This window comes from Blennius ocellaris (genome assembly GCF_963422515.1).
Source record: "Blennius ocellaris genome assembly, chromosome: 4".
In the NCBI taxonomy this organism is placed as follows: domain Eukaryota; kingdom Metazoa; phylum Chordata; class Actinopteri; order Blenniiformes; family Blenniidae; genus Blennius; species Blennius ocellaris.
The window spans coordinates 11,253,446-11,275,826 of record NC_137653.1 but is presented as its reverse complement, the minus strand read 5'-3'; the positions used below and the strand labels follow the sequence as shown (position 1 = coordinate 11,275,826).

Here is a 22,381-nt window from a genome sequence, read left to right as displayed (position 1 = left end):
AATCTGGAGCAAGGACATGAAACAGACCAAAAACTGAAAGCAACAGCTTGTTTGATTCTGCACAAATGTTAGAAAACTCACCATTCCTGCAGCTCTTTTCTGGGTTAAGGAGTTCAGCTGTAAGAGTGTTAGATGCACGGCCAATGATTACACACTCCACTGCCATCCTGAGTTCATTGCTTTTGTGTCCTTGTGCACAACAATTTATAAAAGAAACAACCTCGTAAGATGGTTAGTACGTTGAAGCAAGCAAACCTGAGCAGAAACGTAATCTTGTATCTTTCTGTAGTTATTACAACAGTGAGGAAGTTTTCTGTTTTGAATCCCACTGAAGACCGGTCACCACTGTGAGTCCCTGAGTGAGGTCCATAATCCCCAATTACTCAGGTTGGGTCTCGGAATGTTTGTCAAATCAAACATGTGGAAGACATGATCCGGTTTGGTGACTTCAGAAGAAAAGAGCCCAAAAGCACTATAATCTTGGTTTGTTGATGTGTTATGTTTTAAACCAGCTCTAAACTTCTGAAGCATGAGACTTTTTTAATGTATACATGTACATGTATATTAATAGCTTTATAAGTGTTTATGGTGCTGTTAGTACTGGCTCGTAGAAAATACTCAAACTTGCTGTTTCCTTCAGCATCAAGTCTTAATGCTAACCAAAGCAAAAAAGTTGCCTCAGTTCTATCTTTAAATCACAGATATAAACATTGCACAAATGTTCCTGCAAGCAAGCCAAAGTGCATTTAAAAAACAAACTCTTCCCTTTTCAAACAGTTATAAGGTATTAATGAATCCAGTTATTGTACATAGTATATAGAACTCAAGACTTTGTTCTTGTCTTCTATTTCTTTCATAATCTCGTCTGTTGAGTTGCGCTCACCTTCGGCTGTTCCTCCTGCTGTGTCTGTAGGCATTCGCATGGTGGACAGACCTCATGGTGGAGCATGCAGAAAACTTCCTGGCCCTCTACGCCATTGACATGGATGCCGCTCTGGAGATCCAGTCCCCTGAGAGCTGGGATAGTTTCCCTCTTTTCCAGTTGCTCAATGACTTCCTCCGGACAGACTGTAAGCTCACTGGCACGCATTCATTCTGACACCTGTGGGTATTTTGCTCTCCGAGATGCTGATATATTCCTGTCACTGGTGCTTTTTTTTTCTTCCCCTGTAGATCATCTGTGCAATGGAAAGTTCCACAAACACCTTCAGGATCTGTATGCTCCTCTGGTGGTTAGATATGTGGATCTGATGGAGTCCTCCATCGCACAGTCAATTCACAAGGGCTTTGACAGAGAGTCCTGGGAGCCTGTAAAGTAAGGAACCTCAGACTTCATAGCTCGGTTGTAGGATGGCTGGAGATGCAAGACTTTTATATTGAGATGACAGAGCGACTGTGTGGAGGCTGAAATCTAGGAGAGTACCTATAACGTTCACCCGAGCTTCCTGCGGGTTCACACTTAAAGAATGAGCCAAGAGTCTGTCGAATAACCCATTTTATCAGTGAAAGAAATGGGTTATTTATTCTGAAAATAGTCTTTGATTAATGTGTGTGTCTTACCAATTTCTCGGCGACACATTGGGGTCAGGGCAACACATAATATTTCCGTTGCTTTGTTTGTGAACTAACCTTCATAATGTGTGCTTTGACATGTTAGAAACAAAAGGCCTCCGATTTATTATGTTGCCGTTATACTTTGTTTGTCGTGGTTTTAACACATTTACTTTTGCATTTTTGTTTTTTTACTGCCAAGAATATATTTAAGATTTGATGAGGTAAAAGTTTGTTGTTTTTTCCTTGGTCTTTATGTGTGATCATTGTGTCCAGTATTACTTTGCTTCTCCCACTCACTGCATTTAAAACACCATATGTGTGCATCCTGAGTCCAGCTCTTTTAACTCTTCAGGTATCTCTGTACAATGTGTGTCTTCGACTATTGCTGTCATGTTTACATGTGCTGCTGTACGTTTCCTGTCTCCACCTCTTTTATTAAGATTTCTTTTTCTGATGAGTGTTACATGGCTTTCTCCAGCTCCCACACCACTGTTATGGATTCTTTTTTTCTTTTTGTCTGTCTTTTCTGCAGGAGTTTAACAAGTAATCTGCCCAATGTGAATCTACCAAATGTGAACCTCCAAATTCCCAAAGTACCAAATCTGCCAGTGCCAGTAGCAGGACTATCAGTTAACCTTCCACAAATGCCTAGCTTTTCTACCCCGTCATGGATGGCTGCTATATATGACTCTGAGTGTGTATTCAACTAGTTTGCTTTAGATTTTCTGAGCAAGCAGAGAACTTGGTATGAAGATGCCTTCAGATTAAACAACGGAGCCATTTTACAAAAATAGAACACCATTTGTTTGAACGACTGTCATTTGGAATGAAAGTCAAAAATTCCTAAAGGCTCCACGGTTGGTTCAATTCTGGTCTCTCTCGTGTGAGAACTCTGTGATGCTGTTCATGTTCATGCCAAGGTCACTCTTGAGAGGTGTTAGCGTAGATGGCGGGGGGGGGGGGGGGGTTCTGCTTTCTGAAAATGAGAGGCTGAAACACTCTCATTTGTCTCAACATGCATGCTATTGACCTGAGGTGTGGAGATACAGGCTAAAAAAAAAAAAAATCCAAATATATCCAAAGCTTCAAGGCTATTGGGGATTTTCTGCACAGAAAAAATGACTAGTATGCCTTGCAGCCCATTTTGAAAACATTTCCAATTCCAGATCTCCATTGCACAACATATGTATCTCCCCAGAGTTGTTGTCCACAGACATTTGCTTTAGTGATGCTTAGCATTTTGTAGATTGTACATGCCCATAGGTTCATTTTTGACCTTGACCGCCTGCCTAGCAGTCTGATTGGGAGAGCCGACAGTGTGGCTCAGAGATGATAATGCTGAGAGGCTTTGAAGCAAATTATTAAACATCTCCCTCTCGGTCTCATCACACTTCTTTCCCGCATGCTTATCGTAGCACTTTCCTCAATCAGCTCTGCTCAGGAAGGCCAAAAAGGTCTGCATGGTTTGTTTGGTAGTTCTTCCAGGGGCTCCACCAGCCTGGGAACATGGATGTTGAGAGAGGGCATGTCATGACTGAAGTCAGTTTGGATAATTCCTTTTTTTTTTTTTAAATGTGTTTTTGGAACCATGAAAGCCTTTTTTTATGTGTTTTACATGCCCTCCCTCACTCCTCCATTCCCCTCCCCCTTTGTCTTGACACAGTGTGATCAGCTGCTGTATCTGCAGTGACTTTACCTGCATGTGGCCACTTCACATACCAATCAATAATCATGCTCTACAGCATGATTATCGATTACCTTACAGTAAACCCTGCCCGCTCTCTTTCAGCCATACACTGACTGTCCACAAACTCCCGAGCAAACGGGAAATGAGACGCACGTCAGTCAGTGTATGGTGAGAGGAAAATCTGACTGTGTTTGGGTGTAGAGGAGCAGCATCCTCCTCTGCACCTGCCAACCCCACCCCTCCCTGAGACCCCCAACCTCTGCAGTGGTTTGACCCCAGTCTTCTGACCTGTGTTTGTGTGTATGTGTGTGTGTTTGAATCAGTAATGGCTCCGGTACGTCAGAGGACCTCTTCTGGAAGTTGGATGCCCTGCAGACTTTCATCAGGGACCTGCACTGGCCCGAGGACGAGTTCGCCAAACACCTGGAAAGTCGCATCCAGCTAATGTCGAGCAACATGATCGAGAACTGCGTCAAGCGGTGTGTTTTCCGTCACAGCATAACAAACGCTCCAGGAAACAATGAGCAAACTTCCATACTGCATTTTTCATGCATGTGTCGTTTCTCCTGCCTCTCAGCACCAGGATGGCGTTTGAATCGAAGCTGACAAAGAGCAGCAAGTCCACAGATTTCCGCATTTCTCCAACATTATGCACCATGTTCAATGTGATGGTGGATGCCAAGGATCAGTCAGCTAAACTGTGTGCTATGGAGATGGGCCAAGAGGTAAAAAAAAACCATTTTGATCCCACTCATAAAATACTATAACGAACATCTTAAAGCAAGTAAAGACATTGATTTGAAATCCCTCTTTACTTCTGTACCTCGGCCTGATTAAAGAAACTAAGTACTTTTACCATCCCTGGAACAGTATTATTGTGAGTCTGATGAAATAGATCATGAGCGATCCTGCTCTTCCTTTGCAGAAACAGTTCCACACTCAGATCGATGAGCTGATTGAGGAGAGTGTGAAGGACATGATCCAGCTCCTGGTTGCAAAGGTGAGACTTTTTTGAATGATGTGAGAATAAACCACATTGTGACCTTGATTGAGTGGATGGTCTATAGCTTGGAAATGATTCTGCTTCTTCTATTTTTTTCTCTTCTTTTTTTCAGTTTGTTGTCATCCTGGAGGGAGTCTTGGCAAAGATTTCCAGATACGATGAAGGCACTCTCTTCTCCTCCTTTCTTTCATTCACGGTGAGCTGAAGTTTCTTTATTCATGAATTGATTGTTTTGTTCAGGCCAACTGCACGAGTCATTGCTTTGTTCTCACGAGGAATGAGATTATTTTCTGCACGTCCGATGAAAGAAATGTTATCCTTAAATATCTTTAAACACACAACAAATGTTAGAAGTCTTCCATGTTATAATAATTACAGTCAACATAAGGGTTTGCTGTAACCAATATTCAAAGTAAGTTTTTGTCTCCATTGTTGGTACTTGAGTTCAAGTTTTATATCTGTGGTTTCATAATAATTGACTCAGGGCTAATTTGTTTTACTGATCGACAGTCTTTTATCCTTTCATCTTTGGTCTGACAGCTTTGTTTTGATTTCAGGTGAAAGCTGCCTCAAAATATGTGGATGTACCTGTAAGTTTGATCATGTTTGGTTGACAGCTCTTTCCATCAGCAATTACATAATTATCCCTGATGCGTGACCCTGCTCTGTTTTTGTTTTCATAGAAACCTGGAATGGACGTAGCCGATGGCTATGTGACCTTTGTGCGCCACTCTCAGGATATGCTTCGTGATAAGGTCAATGAGGAGGTGTATATAGAAAGGTTATTTGATGTAAGTAAGATGCCGTCTCCTCCTCACAAGAAGGGAGGGGCCTTCCAAAATGTGGCAAAACAACAGGGCATAGGGGGATAAGTCCCATTTTGAGACCAGGAAATGTATTTCAGCCTGGCAGAAGAGGCTTTGCTGGTCCTCCACCTCTCTCGACTTGTTCTGTTTCTTTCTGTCTCTCCTCTCTCTGAATTGTTGCTGCCCTCTGCATTCTGGTGTGCATTGCCACAGTGCTTTTGGGCCTTTGTGTATCAAAAAAAGGAAACTTTTCTTTACAAAGAGTCCATAAAAGCATCCTCAAAAAAAAAGGATTATCGGAAGCAGTGCTCTCTGTGGAAAGGACAGAACAATCCATAGTGATCATATACCAGGGCTTTTTTTTAGATCACTTCTGTACTGTGGCTTCAGACACTTTCCACATAAAACATGTCAGCCTGCTGAATGAATGACACTCAGTTCTCCTGGCCTCAGTCCACAGTGAAGCCCTCCAGCAGGCTCTCCATGTGGAGTTAAGATATTGGGTGAAAGACTCACTGATGGATAGGCCTGAGTGACCAAATGATGTCAAACTTAGATGCTGACATGTCAAATACCCTTCATCTGTTAGAACAGTGGTTCCCAACATATGGTTCAACAATGGTCCGAGGGGCCAGAGGACTCACGTGAGCAGTCATAAAAGTGATTCAAATGACTGGTGCATGCGTGTGTGCCTGTGTGTATGTTGGTTACATCAGAAACAGCCCATGCAATAGCCCACTTAAGGCCTTTAAACATTTACAAAACACAAGAATTGAGAATTTATACCTACTTTTATAATAAACATGGTCATAGATAGTGTTAATACATTGGAAACAAATGGCCAATATCTTACAAAAAACAAACAAAAAAACAAAACAACCCAGAATCATTAATTGTTGTCAGTGCAATGTTGATTGAGTGAACTTTATTTATTTATTTATTTATGTAAAAAAGAAGAAAAAAAACCCAAATGCAATAGAACATTAAAGAAAATCTCAAAGTAAATGAAACAAACGTAGAAAAGATATAATAATCTGTTTTTGATACATGCTAATCTGCATTTACATGATCGAAAAGGAGTCGAGAGGAGTATATACGAGTATGTTTTCTCAAAGTAGCGCCTTTAAAAAAAAACCTATTTCAAATGTTTTTAAATAAAGTTTGTCACGAGACACCAAAAATATATTTTAAACAAAATGCATGTGTAAAAACTATCAACGATTGTTAAATATATATCTATAAAGAGAAGAAGGTCCTATTTAGTGTCATATTTAGTCAGTGAAAAAATATGCTTTTTACAGTGCAGTTCTGTGCTAAACATTAAGCTATGAAGTGCTTTTCAAAAATAGGGTCTTCTACTTCTGTATTGTTCTATTTTCCCCCACGTCTTTTTAAACATGACACTGTGGGCTCAGTTGAGGAGGAACTTACACTTTTTTCTATGAAGTGTATATTTCTGTTCTGACTCAATCTGATAGTATTATTCGTGTGGTGCAATCCATTTCTACGCCCACACTTTTAGCTGAGCAACAGCACTTCTCACAGCTTTTTCGAGCTCCAAATTTAAACTCGACACAATGGCATGAGGTACCACGTGTGATCAGGGGTTTATGATCGCACATGACTGTGAAGAGTCGTGAACCAAAAAGAGTTGGGAACCAGTGTGTTGGAGGGTGAAGAGAGCACTGTCTTAACAAACATAATCCTAACGGGATACATTGGCCTAAATGTGTCCTCCATGTGTGATTTGAACGACACATAACGCTGTGACGTGTGCGCTTCATGTCATTCAGAAACTGTTTGTACAGACCTGTGTCTCAGCAGGTGTGTGACAGCTTTGTGTGGTTCTTGGACTGAGTTCTGTCTGTGAACCGATGGTGTGAAGTTTCTATGTCTGACAGACTCTTGGTAGTCTTGTTTTTTGTTTTCTTTTGCTGTTGGCGTATGCAGAAGAGGGAGTCTCGTGACGGATAAATATCATTTTGTTTGTTTTTGTTTGAGTGTGAGGAGTGATACTGTCGTGAAGAGGGTCTGCTTTTGTCTTTGAGGTCCACAGTGACTCTCCCCCCCCCCCCCCCCCCTATCACCTCCCCTGTCTCCTTTTTGTGTGTTTTCTGGAGTTGTACCCCTCATGTACAGAAATCCTACTCAGCACTGTCGTGTTAAATGAAAGATAAATCAAGCTGTGAATGTTGCAGTTTTAGCCTTTGAAACTACATGTCAGCTCGAGGATGTCAATGTTTTTCTCTTTCATTTGAATGCATTTCCATCCATCCATTTGCATGCACGTGAAACTCGCTACCATGCACTGCATTGGCTCTGCCTTATCTCTCTTTCTCTCACAGGTTTGTTTCAGTCCTTTTTATCTCCTCTTTTTCTGATTAACACCATTCCTGCTGCCTCCTCTCTTCAAAAGTGGCACTTATCTCTAGTGTTGCATTGCGTTGTTTTATCACATTATGTTGGTTGGCATGATTTTAAAGTCAAATAATCTTCCTGTGTACATCTTCTAGCATGACCCTCCTCCTAAGAGTTCTGCCTCATTTGCACATAGAGCAGTCTTCCTTAGCACGTACTCAGCCACCCACCCACCTGCGAGATCTGCATGCACTGCACGCTCAACTCGACTGTGAAGTGGACAGGCATCTGCATATCTGGCTCAAACCTCTCAACCACTCACCAAAACCTGATCTCAACCAAACCTCAACCAAACAAGCTGATTCACTCCCCTACACTTCTGATTCGGGCCTTGTAAACTTGTCTTCTTTGTTTTGAAGCGTGCATTCCTGCCTACTCACATGTTAAAAGTTGACTTTTTCTGATTTCTTGGAGGTATGACGACTGTTTCTAGTAGGCGTGCTGTTCTCTTGTAACTTCAAACGTACGCAAGGTGGGGGGGGGGGGGGGGGGGAAACCGAGGCCCAATGCAAAACCGGAGAAAAGATACAAGAAAATAGCACCGCTGCTCCCTGCCTGCAAACCATTTACTCACTCTCATTCTACTTTTCTTTTGCTAATGAACCTGTCAGAACTATAATTTTAATTCTCCATGGTAATTTTACATCTTACAGTGTAGGGTCTTTAAATGCATCTCATCATCGCCACATTAATAAATCATAAATAAAGCCTAAGTAATTGCCTTCAGTAACTGATGGGCCATGCAGCTTTTACAAAATACTGACCTCAATATTTATTGGGAGCTCAAAATGTTACCGCAATAGAAAGCAGGTAAATCTATCAGTGCTTTATGACTTCCCTGTTTTATTCATTCCCTCATGGAGCTAAGGCATCCATCACAAGATGCGATGTAGTGTGGGTGTGTGTGTGTGTGTGTGTGTGTGTGTGTGTGTGTGTGTGTGTGTGTGTGTGTGTGTGTTTTCAGAAACATTACTATACTATAATATTACTTTGAATATACTGTCTGACCAAAATTATCTTCTATTTAAATTCATGGAAGATAAACCTGTGTTTCTGAAACTTTATTTACGTCGGTCATTGTAATCAAATTGACTTTATTTAAAACAGCTCAAAATAAAGAACAATACCGTCGTTTCATATGAAACTCTTGTAAAGTAGTAGTGATGTGTGTAATAATGACCCAACTTTCTCTTAAGCTCAAAAAAGAAATAACATTACTTAAAAAAAAAAAAAAAAAAAAACCTGTTTGAGGAAACTTGCTCCAGTCATGCACATTTTACTTTTCTACCTTAACTTTGATTGTACAGGTGCAGATCAGGAAATTGAATGCAATGGAAAACTTGTTTTTGAGACAATTTAATTCAAATATACAGGTCATTTTCATTACAGGTAAACTGAAATATTTCACTTTTTTTGTTTTGTAATTTTAGTTTATGAGGCATAAAAATCAAAAATTGTGTATAGTAAAATATTAAAATATGATTTCAGGTAAAGAAAAAATGGAAATCACATCTAAATCAAAATTGGAAAAATATTAGTTTTCAGCTTGAATGTTCTGACAAAAAATTCGACTTCTAAATAATTTTAATTATGTAAAAAAATATATGACTTAAAAAAGAAGACATATTCACTCTCAAATTCAAAAACTTCTGCACCTTCAGTATGCGTAACCTTTTTTTAAGACTGTTGTTCCTTTGTTAAACAAGGAACAACAAAGAGGACCAAAAAAAAAAAAGATATTCAAATGCACGGAGTAAAAGTAAATGGTCATCAGAGAAAAACAATATAGAAGGAAAGTACAGGTACCTGAAGATGCCCTTAAATTCAATAACAAAGTACAAATACTTTTGTTCCTTGTCACCTCTGAGGATTAAACCTTTAACATAGTTTAATTGATAAATGTCTTCAATATGGTGCATCAATGTTTCCACACAGAAGTGAGGAGTCTACAAATAATGAATATTACTTCATAACTGTGACTTTGTCTCGTTGTGATACAGATTCAGTGGCATCAGTTTAAAAGCACTTGATTACTAAAGGAGGCAATCTTAGGCCTGAAAGCTGCAGTTTATTTCTGTGACTTCCATGGTGGAAGGAAAGAGTTAAAACAAGCTCGCAGTAGCTTGTGATTCCTCTGTAGAAGATAAGATTTCTTTATTTTGAACATAACTTCGTGTCTATGTTACGACTGCCTGTTAACTTGCATTGATTTCTAATTTTGATGTGTGAAATGCAAGTGTCTGTCTGTTGAAGTGGGCGAGACATTCATTTCTAACAGCTTTTCGAGATACAGATTTTTTTTATTTTTTTTATGTGATATTTAAAGGTCCTGTTGAGAATTAGTATGTTTATGTCTTGTTTATAGAGGATATCAAAGTACATGCTTGAAAACATGAAAACAAATTGCATTCAGAAACTGTAAAGACTAGTTTAGGCGTCTGAATCTTCATGACGGTTAAAAAAAAAATCCCTCGTGTGTTTTGTTCTCAGTATATAGGAGAAACACAAGTGTCTGCAGGATTATTGAGCTTTAAAACTGGAGGTGACCTGTTGGCCTGAGTGTGTCGAACTCAGAAAACTGTCAGCCAATCAGAAACAGTCGAAATGCAGCTGAAAGAGACAAAAAAGAGCCTGATGATAAAGAAAAAAAAAACTTGTTTATGACGTTACGGATTGTATGAAGATATTTGATATATTTTGAGCTGGTTTATTTCTTTAAATTTAAATGATCCACCAGAGATGTAACTTATGGGACCTTTAAATATATTTAGTGTTTCCATGTAAGGTCACGAGTTGCTGTATCAAAACTGAGTTATAGTTCTTTATGTGTCTGCTGAAGCTTAGTTTGACGTCATGCTGTCTTGAGTATGTGTGTGAGTGTGTGTTTTGCTGGAGAGTGTTGTGTTTGTGTTTCAGCAATGGTACACTGCCACCATGAACCTGTTGGGGACCTGGCTGACTGAACGCATGGATCAGCAGCTGCACGTCTACCAACTAAAGATCCTCATCAGGATTACGAAGGTAAGGCGGCTAATGCCTGCAGGGGTGGAGAATGCCCCTCACCCCCTCACCTCACTATTTAATACCCTCCATCCACACCCCTCCCAATGCAGAAGAAGTACCGGGACTTCCGCCTGCAGGGCGTCCTCGACTCCACCCTGAACAGCAAGATGTACGACACGGTGCGCAACAGGCTGACGCTGGAGGAGGCCACTGCTTCAGTGAGGGAAGGAGGCATGCAGGGCATCTCCATGAAGGACAGCGATGAGGAGGACGAAGAGGACGACTAGAGCCTGTGCACTCAGCCCCACTCCCCTGCCCCTCCTCACCCCAACCCCTTTCACACTTTTGACTTTAGCCTGGTTACCGATGCATGTACCAACTCAGATAGCCACTCTAGGACCTCTTTGTCAGCTCGAAATGCCTATGAAGGAACTAATAACTATTAAAAAAAAAAATAGTACTTATACTGAAGAAAATCTAAATAAAAAGTGAAAAAAATAACCATGATTGGCAGTTTAGCTGTGTCATGATAAAGATAGCACCTATCTTTGAATCATTCATTTCTAAATTCATTTCTATGTGTTACTAAGCAATATGGAGAACCATTTGTTTGACAATGTTGAGTGAGATTATTAGGTGTGTCCCTGTCCAATGCAAACCTATATGGCGCTTCTTTGTCGTATTCTACATTCATTAATGGTACATTGTCGTGATGATGAGTGTGTGGACCCTTTTCTTTGTCTTGTCCGTTTTTAAGTGAATGCCAACTGCTTCAAACTGAAAATAAAGACCTCTGTATTTGTTGACGGCTGTTACAGATAAACTGTTGTCTACTCACTGTTAATGAACATCGACAGTAAGTCTAGACCTGCATTTTTACCATGTGTCAATGCTATGTGATCTCATCTCAATTACTAATTAGACACGATTCAACAGGAATCCTGAACTTCAACGAGTGGGTATTCTAGAGATGCAATATTCTCATAGCTCCATTTTGATAACTTGGGAGATTCTATTTTTATTTCAACATTATAAGGCCTTGGAAACAGGTTCTATTTTAATTGAGTTGCACTTTTACAGAGAAAAGAGCAAAAATACTTTTTTTTATTAAAAAAAAACTAAAAAGTTGGTCCGTCTTTGTTCTGTAATTGTGTAGAATGAGATGTCTGGCATTTGTTTGGGTCTCACTGTTGTTTTGTATATATTATATAAATATATATATAAATATAAAATGCTGTACATTGCATTCTGAGCCATCGCTGCATGCCTGTGGGTTCCCACCCTCCCCAAACGCTTTGTTTTCTGTGTGAATTAGCTGGTGGATTCATTCTTGCTTTTGCCTTATGAAAGCCAACAGTTGTAATATGCAAGAGCTGTGGCCTCTAAATAAAAATTATTGTACATGTCCATCCTCTCTCAGGTTTCCTGGCTGCACATCAGACAACAGACACTCACCTACACATGGAAATATGTTCATGAATGTCGGTCACAGAGGAGTGTAGTGCTTGGTACTTTTAACAAAATCCAGATTGATGGTGAGGGGATTCTTACAGACTAAATCTGTACTCTAGGTGACTGAGAATTAACCGTGTGTGTTTGCCCTGTGATGAACTGATGTCCAGGGCATACTCAAGCCTTTGCTGGAAATGCGTCACTTAAATTGGATAAAACATTACAAAATTCCAATTATTCCTAAACCTGCTCAGACATTATAGTTAGTGATGCCTATAAATGTCACCATTTTCTTCAGTAAAAGATTATGTCAACTGCAGTTTTACATAATGTTTGTGAATGTAGAAGCACAGGCGCTACAAGAAGTAGCTCGACCCACCTGTGGGTGGGGAAAAAAAGTAGTTTGGTGATAAATTTGTATGCAAGTTAGAAACAATCCACTCACAGCTACAAAAATGTGGCAGCCCTACAAGGAATAACTAAAAACGAAATAAAAAATTACTTGAATCTACTCCAATGTGCATTCTCTCCATCCATCAGCTGTTCTGTGGACTGACAGTAGGGGGCGACATGAGGAACATAAAACCAGGATGCAGTGCACCCAAAAGCCAGACTTTATTTAATGTAGAGCAATACATTTTACCGATTAAATAACACCATTACACTATAATAGGGTATATAACGGCATCATAGGGAGACGCGGCTATGATACTGTCATATAAGCTTGATATGATGGACAAAACCATTTTATTTCTTTTTTTTTTTTTTAAGTTACAAAATAGACTTAACTACCAACCTTGCTGAAATGACCTGAAGCAAACACACTGGTTCTCTGCGCCATATAACCAAATGTCAAGAAAATCTGATCTGAATCCCAGCAGAGAGCTCAGTGAGCTAACCACAGAGATTCAGTGAATAATCGTTTCCACAAAAGTACAATCTGTCACAGGGCCACTTCACAAACCAATCTTTGTATGAAAATATAAACTTCTGTGATCACAAACGTTACAGTTCTATTTTTTTTTTCCAGTTAATGTGCGCAGCTACAGCACTCATGTTTTAAATGTGAGCAGAGATATCAAACAGAGGTCATTTCTGATGAAACAGAAAAGGTTCAAAGCAGAATGGTCAGGATTGGTGACTTTTCTCCAAATGTTGGAGACCTTTAACTGGGTTAAACAAACTCCCCCTTTGTAGAGAAGTGGATGTATCAGGGGGGGAAAAAAACCCCCGCTGTCATCATAAAGCACACAAATCAATCAAGAGGGGCGTTCAGGGTTGAAAAGGGCATATAATTATAGCAACAGCGTATTGCGGAATAGGATTATCAGCCCAAATAAAATACAATTTACAGTCTGAATTTAAAACCTTTTTTTTTTTTTCCAATGTGAGGAAAACGTCTGATTATCTATGGGAAGTGAAGTTCCTGAGGCTACGACAGAAACATGCTTAAATCAGCTCGAGTTCACGGCAGAAATCTGCAGAGTCATCATTTTAAATTCTACTTGATTAAATAGATATCAGGACAAAACCACTTACACGTTGCAAAGTAGGACCACATCTTTGGTTACAAATAAAGCATTGACCCCCCCAAACGAAACGACAGTGCCTCTAGAAAGTTCCCACCCATTTTTGTCCATCCTTTCAAAATGGGTTGTCAAAATTAAAAAAAAAAGGAAGAAATTGAATGCACAAATGTTCATCCCTCGCCTCTTGCATCTACATCCCTACCATCTCTTCAAGAACAACTCATAAATTAAAAGCCAAAAACTCAAGGAGCTAGTATGTCGACATCTGTGAAAAACAAAAACTTCATTATAGAAACTAATGAATATTACAACGTAAATGAAAACTGTCCATCAGGGAGAGGAATCAAAAACTCTTCCAAGGCACTGAATAACATTTTCAACAGGAGGCCTGGTGCAGCTGCTTCTCTTCTGTCAAGTAAAGCACTAAAGTCTGCACATTTTCTTTAATTTACCAACAGTAAACGTCTGTAAAACACCAGCAGGGGTCCAAAAGCTGTGGCCTGAATATGTGGAAAGGTTCAGGAGCATTTGATGGAATAATGAGGTTCAAATGCAGCCTCCAGAAGCACAAAGCTGCTATACAAAGAGCGACCCATGAAAGGGCATGGCTATTTGTGCAATCAATTTAAGCTACCGGTAATTGTTCCTTATTTGGACAAATCTGTCACATTTCATTTTTGCTTCGACTCCAACGTTGTTTTGTTTAATTATTCTCTAAATCACAATCACCAACAGTGAATAATAGAAAGAAAAGGCATTTCTGGGAGTGAAAACTTTCTGAAGGCATTGCTTTGTCCAAGTACAGGGAATCACTTCATGTGTTAGCTGTTGAGTTTTGACTGCAGAAGTAAAAACAACACAAAAAACAACAACAAGCTAAACAAAACTTTGCAGGAAAAAATAACATTGCTGGAAATATGTAGTTTATACATGACCCCCCCGAAAATATAGATTCCCCAAAGATATAAATTTACAGCAAAGCCAGTGGAACAAGAGGCAGAAGAAAGAAAAAAAAAAACTAAAAAAAGAAAAACATTGGTTGGATATTAAGGATATAATATATATATAGCGATATATTACAAAACAATAACAATATAAATCCCTGTAAAAAGCAATAAATGTTCACATTAGCTGTTGTAACACATTTTAACAAAATAAGCCATAAGTACATTTTACTAGACAGCAGTGAGATACTGGGACAATAATATATAGGCAGGTATGAGTCTCCTCGTGTGGTAAGAAAAAATGTAATAAAAAAAAAAAAGAAGAAGCCTCAGTTAGTTTGAAGTGACAAAGTGACATGATGCATGCTGGGCTGTGTTATGTTATGATATGACTTTTCCTTTTGGATCGCCTGAACTCGTCCTGATCTTCATGCTTCAGGGTGATCTCGATGCGCTCAAGAGATCCCGGCGCAGGACCGAAGACGGTTTTCCCTCGGTTAGGCAGTAACACTGATAGTATAGTGCAAACTGGACAGAGCTGCTTTTTTTTTTTTCTTTTTCTTTCCTCGTGTCAACTTAAAACAGGTGCAAACGCTCAGCAGGATAACATTTAAGACCAAAAACATAAATATCAAAAAACTTTTATCAGTATAAAAAGTAATAAGGTTATTCATTTAATCAATAGTCTGGCAAAAAAAGGCCTCAGATGAGTTCTCGGATTTTTACAAATCAAGTGCCTGAAACAATGTTCCTCAGACGAGGGACTCCATGCTCTCCGCAGGGTCCGACTCGTCTGCCATCACCGCCGCCCCATTAGTGTCCATGTGCATGGGGCTCAGGCAACCTTCTCTGTTCCCCACCAGGCTGAGCATGGCTTTGTAAAGGTACTGGTACTGCTCCTGTGCACACAAACACACAATGTATTTGACGCTGCACGTCACCGCTTCCTCCAACGTGACAGACATTTTCTTTGCAGCTGCATACAAGCACCTTACAGTGTCGGACATTAAAATGTAAAAAAAAAAAAAAAGCACGGAACTAACTGTTGTGGCTTGTATACTGCAACATAATCCTGTGAGCTGCACTAAACGCATCGCAACACATGTTTTGTTGTTTGACTGTCATTTGCAAATAATTCAGAAAGCCTTCATGTGTATTGAAAGAGTCAAAACAGTGGCAGGAAATTCACCGTTACGGACATAAATTACAATAAACTGGAGATACAGTGTCACGTTCTGTGTTTTTTTTCCCCCACTTACCCGAGTGCTTAAACAATTGAAAAGATGTAATAAGATGTAATAAGATTTGTGAAGAATGCGTTGGTGTTTGATTTGTACCTCTCTTTCCTTTTCGAATTTTAAATAACCAAATCTATCTAAACACCGAAGAGACAAATCTCTGGGATATATTATGAATGAACACCAACACGATAGAAACATTCCAAAGCAACGCATCATGTCAGTTTAAACATCGGTGATGGATCTGCATTTAATGTAGAGCTGTCCAAGAAACCAAGGATGAAGAGACTCTTTCATGAAGTGAAACAGATTGGAAAACTCTGAAAAGCAGATTCAGTTTGTAAATGGACTGTTGGACACAGGGAACCATCAAGCCAATAAAGAAAAAGAAAGAAAGAAAGGGAAAAAAAAGACAAATCCAATCCAGTTGTCAATGTCAAAATTCTATTTTACCAGCTGAGGGGAAGAAAGACGCAAGTGCTGAAGTTGTTTTGTGTTTACTGGGCGAAAAATGTGCTCGGTGTGAACTAACAATGGTGGGTTGTGTGTGATCCGGTAACAGACTGATCAATGTGGCTCTCAATGTACCTTAGAGCAGTAGGAATTGATTTTTTTTTGGCCACTTGGAGGCAGCAAAATAAACTAAACACAAAAGACTCACAAATGTCACCAAACATAATCAATCTGGTTAAACAATTCATGAAATGCTTATAACCACCTGAAAAAAAGAAGTCCTGTATTCACCTTCTTCTGCCTGATTGTACAAATTGAAACATTTCAGGTTTATGTTCATAATTATCCAAAACATTATGAGCTTTTTAAAAGGTTTAACATAACTCATTTAAAGTTTTATAGTTTGTCTTCAATTCAATTTCTTTTAATGTATTTATATTACAGTGTTTGGGAATGTTGGATGATCATGAGAGCCACAACAACAGAAGTGTTTAAACTTTTTTGATGCACGTTATGGTTTTTTATGTGCTGATTAAATCCTCAAACTTACTATATCAGTGAACACTCCCGGCCTCATGAGATTGATCATCTTCGCCACCTGATAGATGTCCACGACGCCCTCGTTCTCCAGCTGCTGCGACAGCGTGGTGAGCGCGCAGAGCATCCCCGCCGACACCGCGCCGCACCTGAGAGGAAGACATGCCGACAGTCACCAGGGACGTCTCAGAAGGTGTTTCTGCTCGACACCCAGGGTCGTTTCACCCGCCAGAACAGGTCGCAGGGCTGAGTGTGTTTTCAGCTTGTGAAGATCAAAATATCACCTCAAAAAATTGACAGTTAAAGTGAAGTAGCACCTGCACTGGGAAAGAAAAAAAATAATATTTGAAAACAAGCTTTCTAAAACTGAACTTGATTTTTTTTATGTTTCTAATAAGTGAAAAAAAAATTGTTAAACACATTAAAATCTCCAAAATCATTGAAGAAGTAATTTTATTTCAACTGAACGGCACTTCTTAGGTGATTTTGTCTTGTATTACATGTTGGAAATAGTTACGTTCAGATGTTAAAATAAAACGTACGTATCTGGACTGATTCAAATCAGAGGACGAGGATGATTCAGATTTTAGAGATCGAGGCGTGAGAGACACGCGGCTGGAAATGTCTCGTTCTCTTTTGACGGACTGTTCGTCCTGGCGGTAGCAGGAATCTCGCGTACAGTGGTCTACTCAAGAAATTTTACACTAAAGCTTTTAAAAGCGCACAAATTCTAGCGGACAAATGCAAACACTAACATTTATAATCCCTTTACAGTTTGTAGTCCAATAAAAGAAAAGAAAACAAGCAGGACCAGAAATATGAGCTAAAATGATAAAGCAGCCTAATTCAATAAAGATTTGGAACTAAAACTTTTCAGAGAGTTAAAATCAAGCTATAATTGTTTTTCAACTTCCCTCGTGTTAATAGAAAAAGAATGAAGTGTGCAGAGTCACGTACTCGTCATGCACAATAGTGGGGCCATCGCGGGTCATGGCTTCCTCTTTGATGACACTGATGAGTTCGAAGGTGCTGCTGAGAGGAGCGTCGGGATTCGGCCATTTCGGGCACTGAAAGTGTCGCACCTCCAAAACGTAGTCGTCCTGTTTCATACCAAAGAGAGTGGACGTCACAGTCATTTGATTTTTTTCCAACATAGCTTGTCATAGCAACAAGCCAGGCTTGTCACGCTTGCAGAGCAGCGGGTACCTGCGTGGCCTCCAGGATGAAGTCATGGATGATGATCTGCTCCTCGTTGGAGAGGCACAGTCTGTCTTTACTGATGAGCGTGACAGTGAAGGCGATGCAGTTCATGGCCTCTTCACGACTGGGCCAATAAACAAATTCATCCTCAGCCTGCCGGGGAAAAACAAAACAAAAAAAGCAGCAAGTCGTTTCAGTAAATCATCATGTCATCTTCCTGACGCCAGTCCTTTCTGTGCAGACGATGGGGTGTTCACACCTGTCGGGTCGAGTCTACCGAAAAGCAGATCTGACACAATCGGGGTTTCATGTGTGAATCAGAGTGAGACCTCCTTTAAAGAGCAGTAGAAAGTCCATGTTTAAACAAACTGTTGGATTGAGGTTTGAACACAGCATGAACAAAAGCTGCCTCAACAAAGAAAAACGGGATGTGACGGGTGTCGGATTCACGGCTTCCATGCTGTGGTTCTTCATTAGCGAGCGCAATGAAGGGATTCCTGCTGCTTTTGTTTCACCCTTATTAACATCTTGGCGAGTTCTCAGCTGCTCAACATTCCATCACATTACGAGTGTTTCTCGATGAACTACCCGTATATATTGGAAGCAACTAATTTCACAGTATGTTTTCAGTCATTCCACTTTTATTTTGTTTAAACGTTTTATAATTTTCCTGACAGCTGTTGAATAAAAGCCTAATCAGTGTCCACATTTATTTCACTCACTCAACTCTGCTGTGGCCATTGTTTTTGTTCTGGACCTCAAAGCAGTGACTCACTGTACCACCTTGTGGTACAAAGTGGTATTACATGTCATGATGAATGGTTAACTTGAAACTCTGAAACACACTGACCAATATTTTAACACTGTTTGTTTGTTTTTCTATTAAAAGCATTACAGACAGTACTTTAAAAAAATCTGTGACATCAATCAGTTTACATATTTTGGCATTTCTTTATTATTTGGCTTTGGTCTGAAACAGGAAACCACATCATAGCAGTATGTTGAAATAATAAAGAAACAAAAGCTAACATTTTGTGTGTTTTATTGTCACGTACCAGGCCCTGGTTGTCAGGCAGCATTACGATAATTTGAGCGTTGTGGTCCCAAATCATTCTCCAGAAGTCTGTGGTGGTGTGGGGCAAAGGATGCTGGGTAATGATGAACTCATTACTCCTGTAGTAACCCTGAGGTGACAAAGGTGAGACGTCAGCATCGCTTAAGCTCAGGCCATTCACACAGAAAAATAATTACTACTTCAAACAGATCATTTTGTATTTCTATGACATTCTAATAAAAGTCGCATCCGTCAGTAAAATCCTTCAAACGACATAATGAGCACAGATAAAGAAACAAAGCTCTGTAGCAGTCACACCGTACCATTATGTAGGATGCATTAATGTAATCTGTTCCTTTCATGCCAGGCAGAGTGGTGAGTCCGACCCTTGCTCGCTCCGCTGTGAAGAGGCACAGATAGAAAAGCAGGCATTAAATCACAACCCGCGCCTCTTCAATACATCACTGGCTGATAATGCTCACATTCATTACCAGGCCCGGCTGTTGCTATAGCAACAAGTACCTCCTTTCCCACCCTCTCAGGGTGGTGAAAACAGACAGATTAACTTATACGATTATGGAAATTGATTCTAATTTTGGATTGTATTCTGATAATTGTCTTGAAATATTGCAAGGCAACAAAGAAGAAGAAAAAAATTCTCATCAAAAGTGTAAATCCAAAATATGGATCTTGCCGTCAAAAGCAGAAGGCCCTGTAAAATGTTTACAATAAATATAGCGCAGATGCTAAAATCTAGTCCACACATGAAAGATTCATTAATATTTCTGTACAACAAAATATCAGATATCTCACCATTAACATACATCACAATGATATAAGTAATAAAATAAGTTAGACCCAGACTAGCTTCTTAAAAGTAATTGTGATGTATAGAGGAGGGCAGCAATTCAAGCACGGTGGGTCAATGTCCAAATAAGCAAAAAGATTAACAATAAACTGAATTTGTGAAATTTTTTTTGAACACAATTTCTGTGTATTCATTTGGTGATTTTGTGTGTTGACTAAAAGTTAATTGTGCGAATACTCTTAAATGGCAGAATTACACCCATCTGTCAATGTTTACCACATCTATTACATCCCGCCTCCTGTGACTTCACTCATCATTGTGTGTTTGACGGAAACAAGAAGAAAGTTGGGAGTTACAAAATATGGTCACTTGCACAATGAAGAGCCATGAGACGAGCATGTGGCAGCTGTCGCTGTTTGATTGCACTGGAAGAGTCTGGTGTGCACGTTCGCCGTGATGTTTCTAAATACTCACAGGGAACCACTGAGGAATTGCGGTTCTTTTCCTTGTTGCAGTCTTTCTGGGCACTGAAGCACTCCACAAAGCGCGTGTTGCACTGAGTCAGCAGCTGGTAGGAGAGAGAGAGAGAGAGAGAGAGAGAGAGAGAGAGAGAGAGAGAGAGAGAGAGAGAGAGAGAGAGAGAGAGAGAGAGAGAGAGAGAGATTGAACAAAGAAAATCCCAAAACTGATTCCCGAGAGTGGCTGTAAAAATAAAGTGAAACACATTAGGAGTTAAAAACACGGTTTTTAACTCCTCGAATCAACAGTAAGCCTTTCACATTAGTAATGAGCCTATGAAGCCCAGAAGGAAGTGACATTATGTGGGAGCAATTAGTTTGTCTCTCCTGATGTTGAAAGAACGGGCGCTTGATGAAACATTCATCAACCTTTGCGTATGGCAGCAGGGGTGACAGACATGACTTTATCACAGCAAACATCAGAGACGCGCTCAAACTATTCCCGTCTGGAGCTGGAAGAGTCGCCGCCGCGTGTGCCGCCTAACAAGCTTTTGATCCACAGACCATCTCAAATTCAGCAGACGCCGCCACCGCGTCCCGCCTAACTGGACCAGCCAGGCACCCAGAAGGTTTACTCACCCTGAACTGCTTCTCCAGCCGTGTTCGGCCTGTTGAGTTGGGCGTGAGGATGCTGTTGACATAACTGTGCAGCTGCCAGGCGGGCACCTCCGTCTCGCTGCACAGTATGGTCTCCATCAGAGCGTCATGGATGAAAACATACTGTTCCTGAGGGCACGCACGAGGTTTAAAATCATTAGTAGAAACCCAGCAAGAGAATAAAACCTACAAAATATCCAAAAAGCTTATTTTATTGTTTGTTTGTTTTTTTTTTGTTTGTTTTTTTTAAAGTCAAAAGTAATTTAAATTCCAATGTCTTTTTTGAAAGCCATTAACAAGATTTCAATAATAAGATCATAATAGGTATAAATATAACCATTGTATACATTTAATAAATATGATGAAAATAATGTATTTTTGCAGGTAATGAAGACATGAGTTATAGCTTCACATAATAAATAAGGGCAGTTTAATAATTGGATGTATTGATATGAAACCTAAAAAAAACACAAAAGCATTACAGCTTACGATAAACACCAAAATAAAATATATAAGAAAAAAAAAACTATATTAAATACACTTTAAAATAAAGCATAAACACAGGTGTTGATTGTAGTCTACTAAAGAGCTCAAACAAAAATAATAAATAAATAAAAGAAATTAGAGGAACAAGGCAGTGACAAAGTAGCTTTAAACCTCCACCGGTGAAAAAAAATTACATGCAAGTTTAGCTCGAGGACAGCGAGAGTTTACTTACTGCTATTTCACAATCATCAGATTTGTGGTGAGTGGATAAATAATTGTTCTGTGTGTTGTGCTGAAACCACGGTGAGTGTAACCTTTACCTGAGCTCGCAGCATTAAACTGAGGTGCTTACATAACTCCTTATCCATCTTTAATCACACATGACCTTTAGAAAAGAAATCCAGCTTCTAGAACTAACTCAATATCGAGCGCTTCCTACCTCAGTCTGGACCAGGTAGTTGCGTTGTGTGCGGATATGTTTGAGGAAATCCAGGACGCTGACTGTGCTTTTGTCCTTGATCTGTTGCAGCATGCTGTCGATGACGATGTACGTTCCAGTGCGCCCGACCCCGGCACTGAAGACCGAGAGCACAAAACAATCTGCGTGAACCCCAAGTGCGAGCTTTTGCTAGCAAGTCAGCACCAGAATCTGAAGCTAACAAGCAACATTCATTTAGAGCCAGAGCACAGCAGCAGTGATGTACCTGCAGTGCACCAGCACAGGGCCCATGTTTGCAGTGCGAGCTGCAGATGAGCGATTGATGAAGGTGAGGACAGGAAGCGTGTACTCTGGTACTCCCATGTCAGGCCACTGGGTGTAGTGATATTGGACAACTATGCGCTCATTTAGTTTCCCTTTGGGATTCCCCTTCTGACCCTGAAACAAACCATGCATGTGTTATCCAGGTAATGATACAAAAGTACACCGAGAAAAAAATCCAAGGGTGAAATTGTGACCAAAGCAACATTTGAGGACTGCTCACAAGAAAAATGTTACGTATAATAATAATGCAATTAAAGCAAGCGAGAACACTGCCACAAGGAAATAAAGATTATCAATCAACCTGTAGAGATTAAGGAGGTAAATGTATATT

The 22,381-nt window shown here is 39.9% G+C and overlaps 2 protein-coding genes across 4 annotated transcripts in view; one reads left to right on the top strand and one right to left on the bottom strand.

The window, feature by feature from the left end:
- The window catches only part of cadpsb (Ca2+-dependent activator protein for secretion b), a gene marked incomplete at both ends in the record, with an annotated part of 65,832 nt that extends 55,074 nt beyond the window's left edge, over window positions 1-10,758 (top strand). For 2 of the 3 annotated variants that reach the window (XM_080495551.1, XM_080495550.1), the window contains 10 exons: window positions 914-1,070; window positions 1,174-1,315; window positions 3,565-3,720; window positions 3,819-3,966; window positions 4,167-4,241; window positions 4,357-4,440; window positions 4,802-4,834; window positions 4,928-5,035; window positions 10,385-10,489; window positions 10,582-10,758. In XM_080495551.1, the coding sequence (XP_080351677.1) occupies window positions 914-1,070; window positions 1,174-1,315; window positions 3,565-3,720; window positions 3,819-3,966; window positions 4,167-4,241; window positions 4,357-4,440; window positions 4,802-4,834; window positions 4,928-5,035; window positions 10,385-10,489; window positions 10,582-10,758 (1,185 nt within the window). Of the gene's footprint in view, window positions 1-913; window positions 1,071-1,173; window positions 1,316-2,086; window positions 2,249-3,564; window positions 3,721-3,818; window positions 3,967-4,166; window positions 4,242-4,356; window positions 4,441-4,801; window positions 4,835-4,927; window positions 5,036-10,384; window positions 10,490-10,581 lie in introns of all 3 variants that reach the window. The other variant, XM_080495549.1, reaches the window with a different exon arrangement.
- Window positions 10,759-12,514: 1,756 nt separating this feature from the next.
- LOC308129321 (receptor-type tyrosine-protein phosphatase gamma-like) overlaps window positions 12,515-22,381 on the bottom strand; it is a 109,730-nt gene continuing 99,863 nt past the window's right edge. Inside the window, exons 20-29 of the mRNA XM_080495236.1 lie at window positions 21,992-22,164; window positions 21,727-21,862; window positions 20,784-20,930; window positions 20,161-20,254; window positions 19,202-19,278; window positions 18,880-19,008; window positions 17,831-17,977; window positions 17,582-17,724; window positions 16,638-16,773; window positions 12,515-15,295 (exon numbers count right to left, since the gene is read on the bottom strand). Coding sequence (XP_080351362.1) covers window positions 15,149-15,295; window positions 16,638-16,773; window positions 17,582-17,724; window positions 17,831-17,977; window positions 18,880-19,008; window positions 19,202-19,278; window positions 20,161-20,254; window positions 20,784-20,930; window positions 21,727-21,862; window positions 21,992-22,164 — 1,329 coding nt within the window. The 3' untranslated portion in view covers window positions 12,515-15,148. The remainder of the gene's footprint in view (window positions 15,296-16,637; window positions 16,774-17,581; window positions 17,725-17,830; window positions 17,978-18,879; window positions 19,009-19,201; window positions 19,279-20,160; window positions 20,255-20,783; window positions 20,931-21,726; window positions 21,863-21,991; window positions 22,165-22,381) is intronic.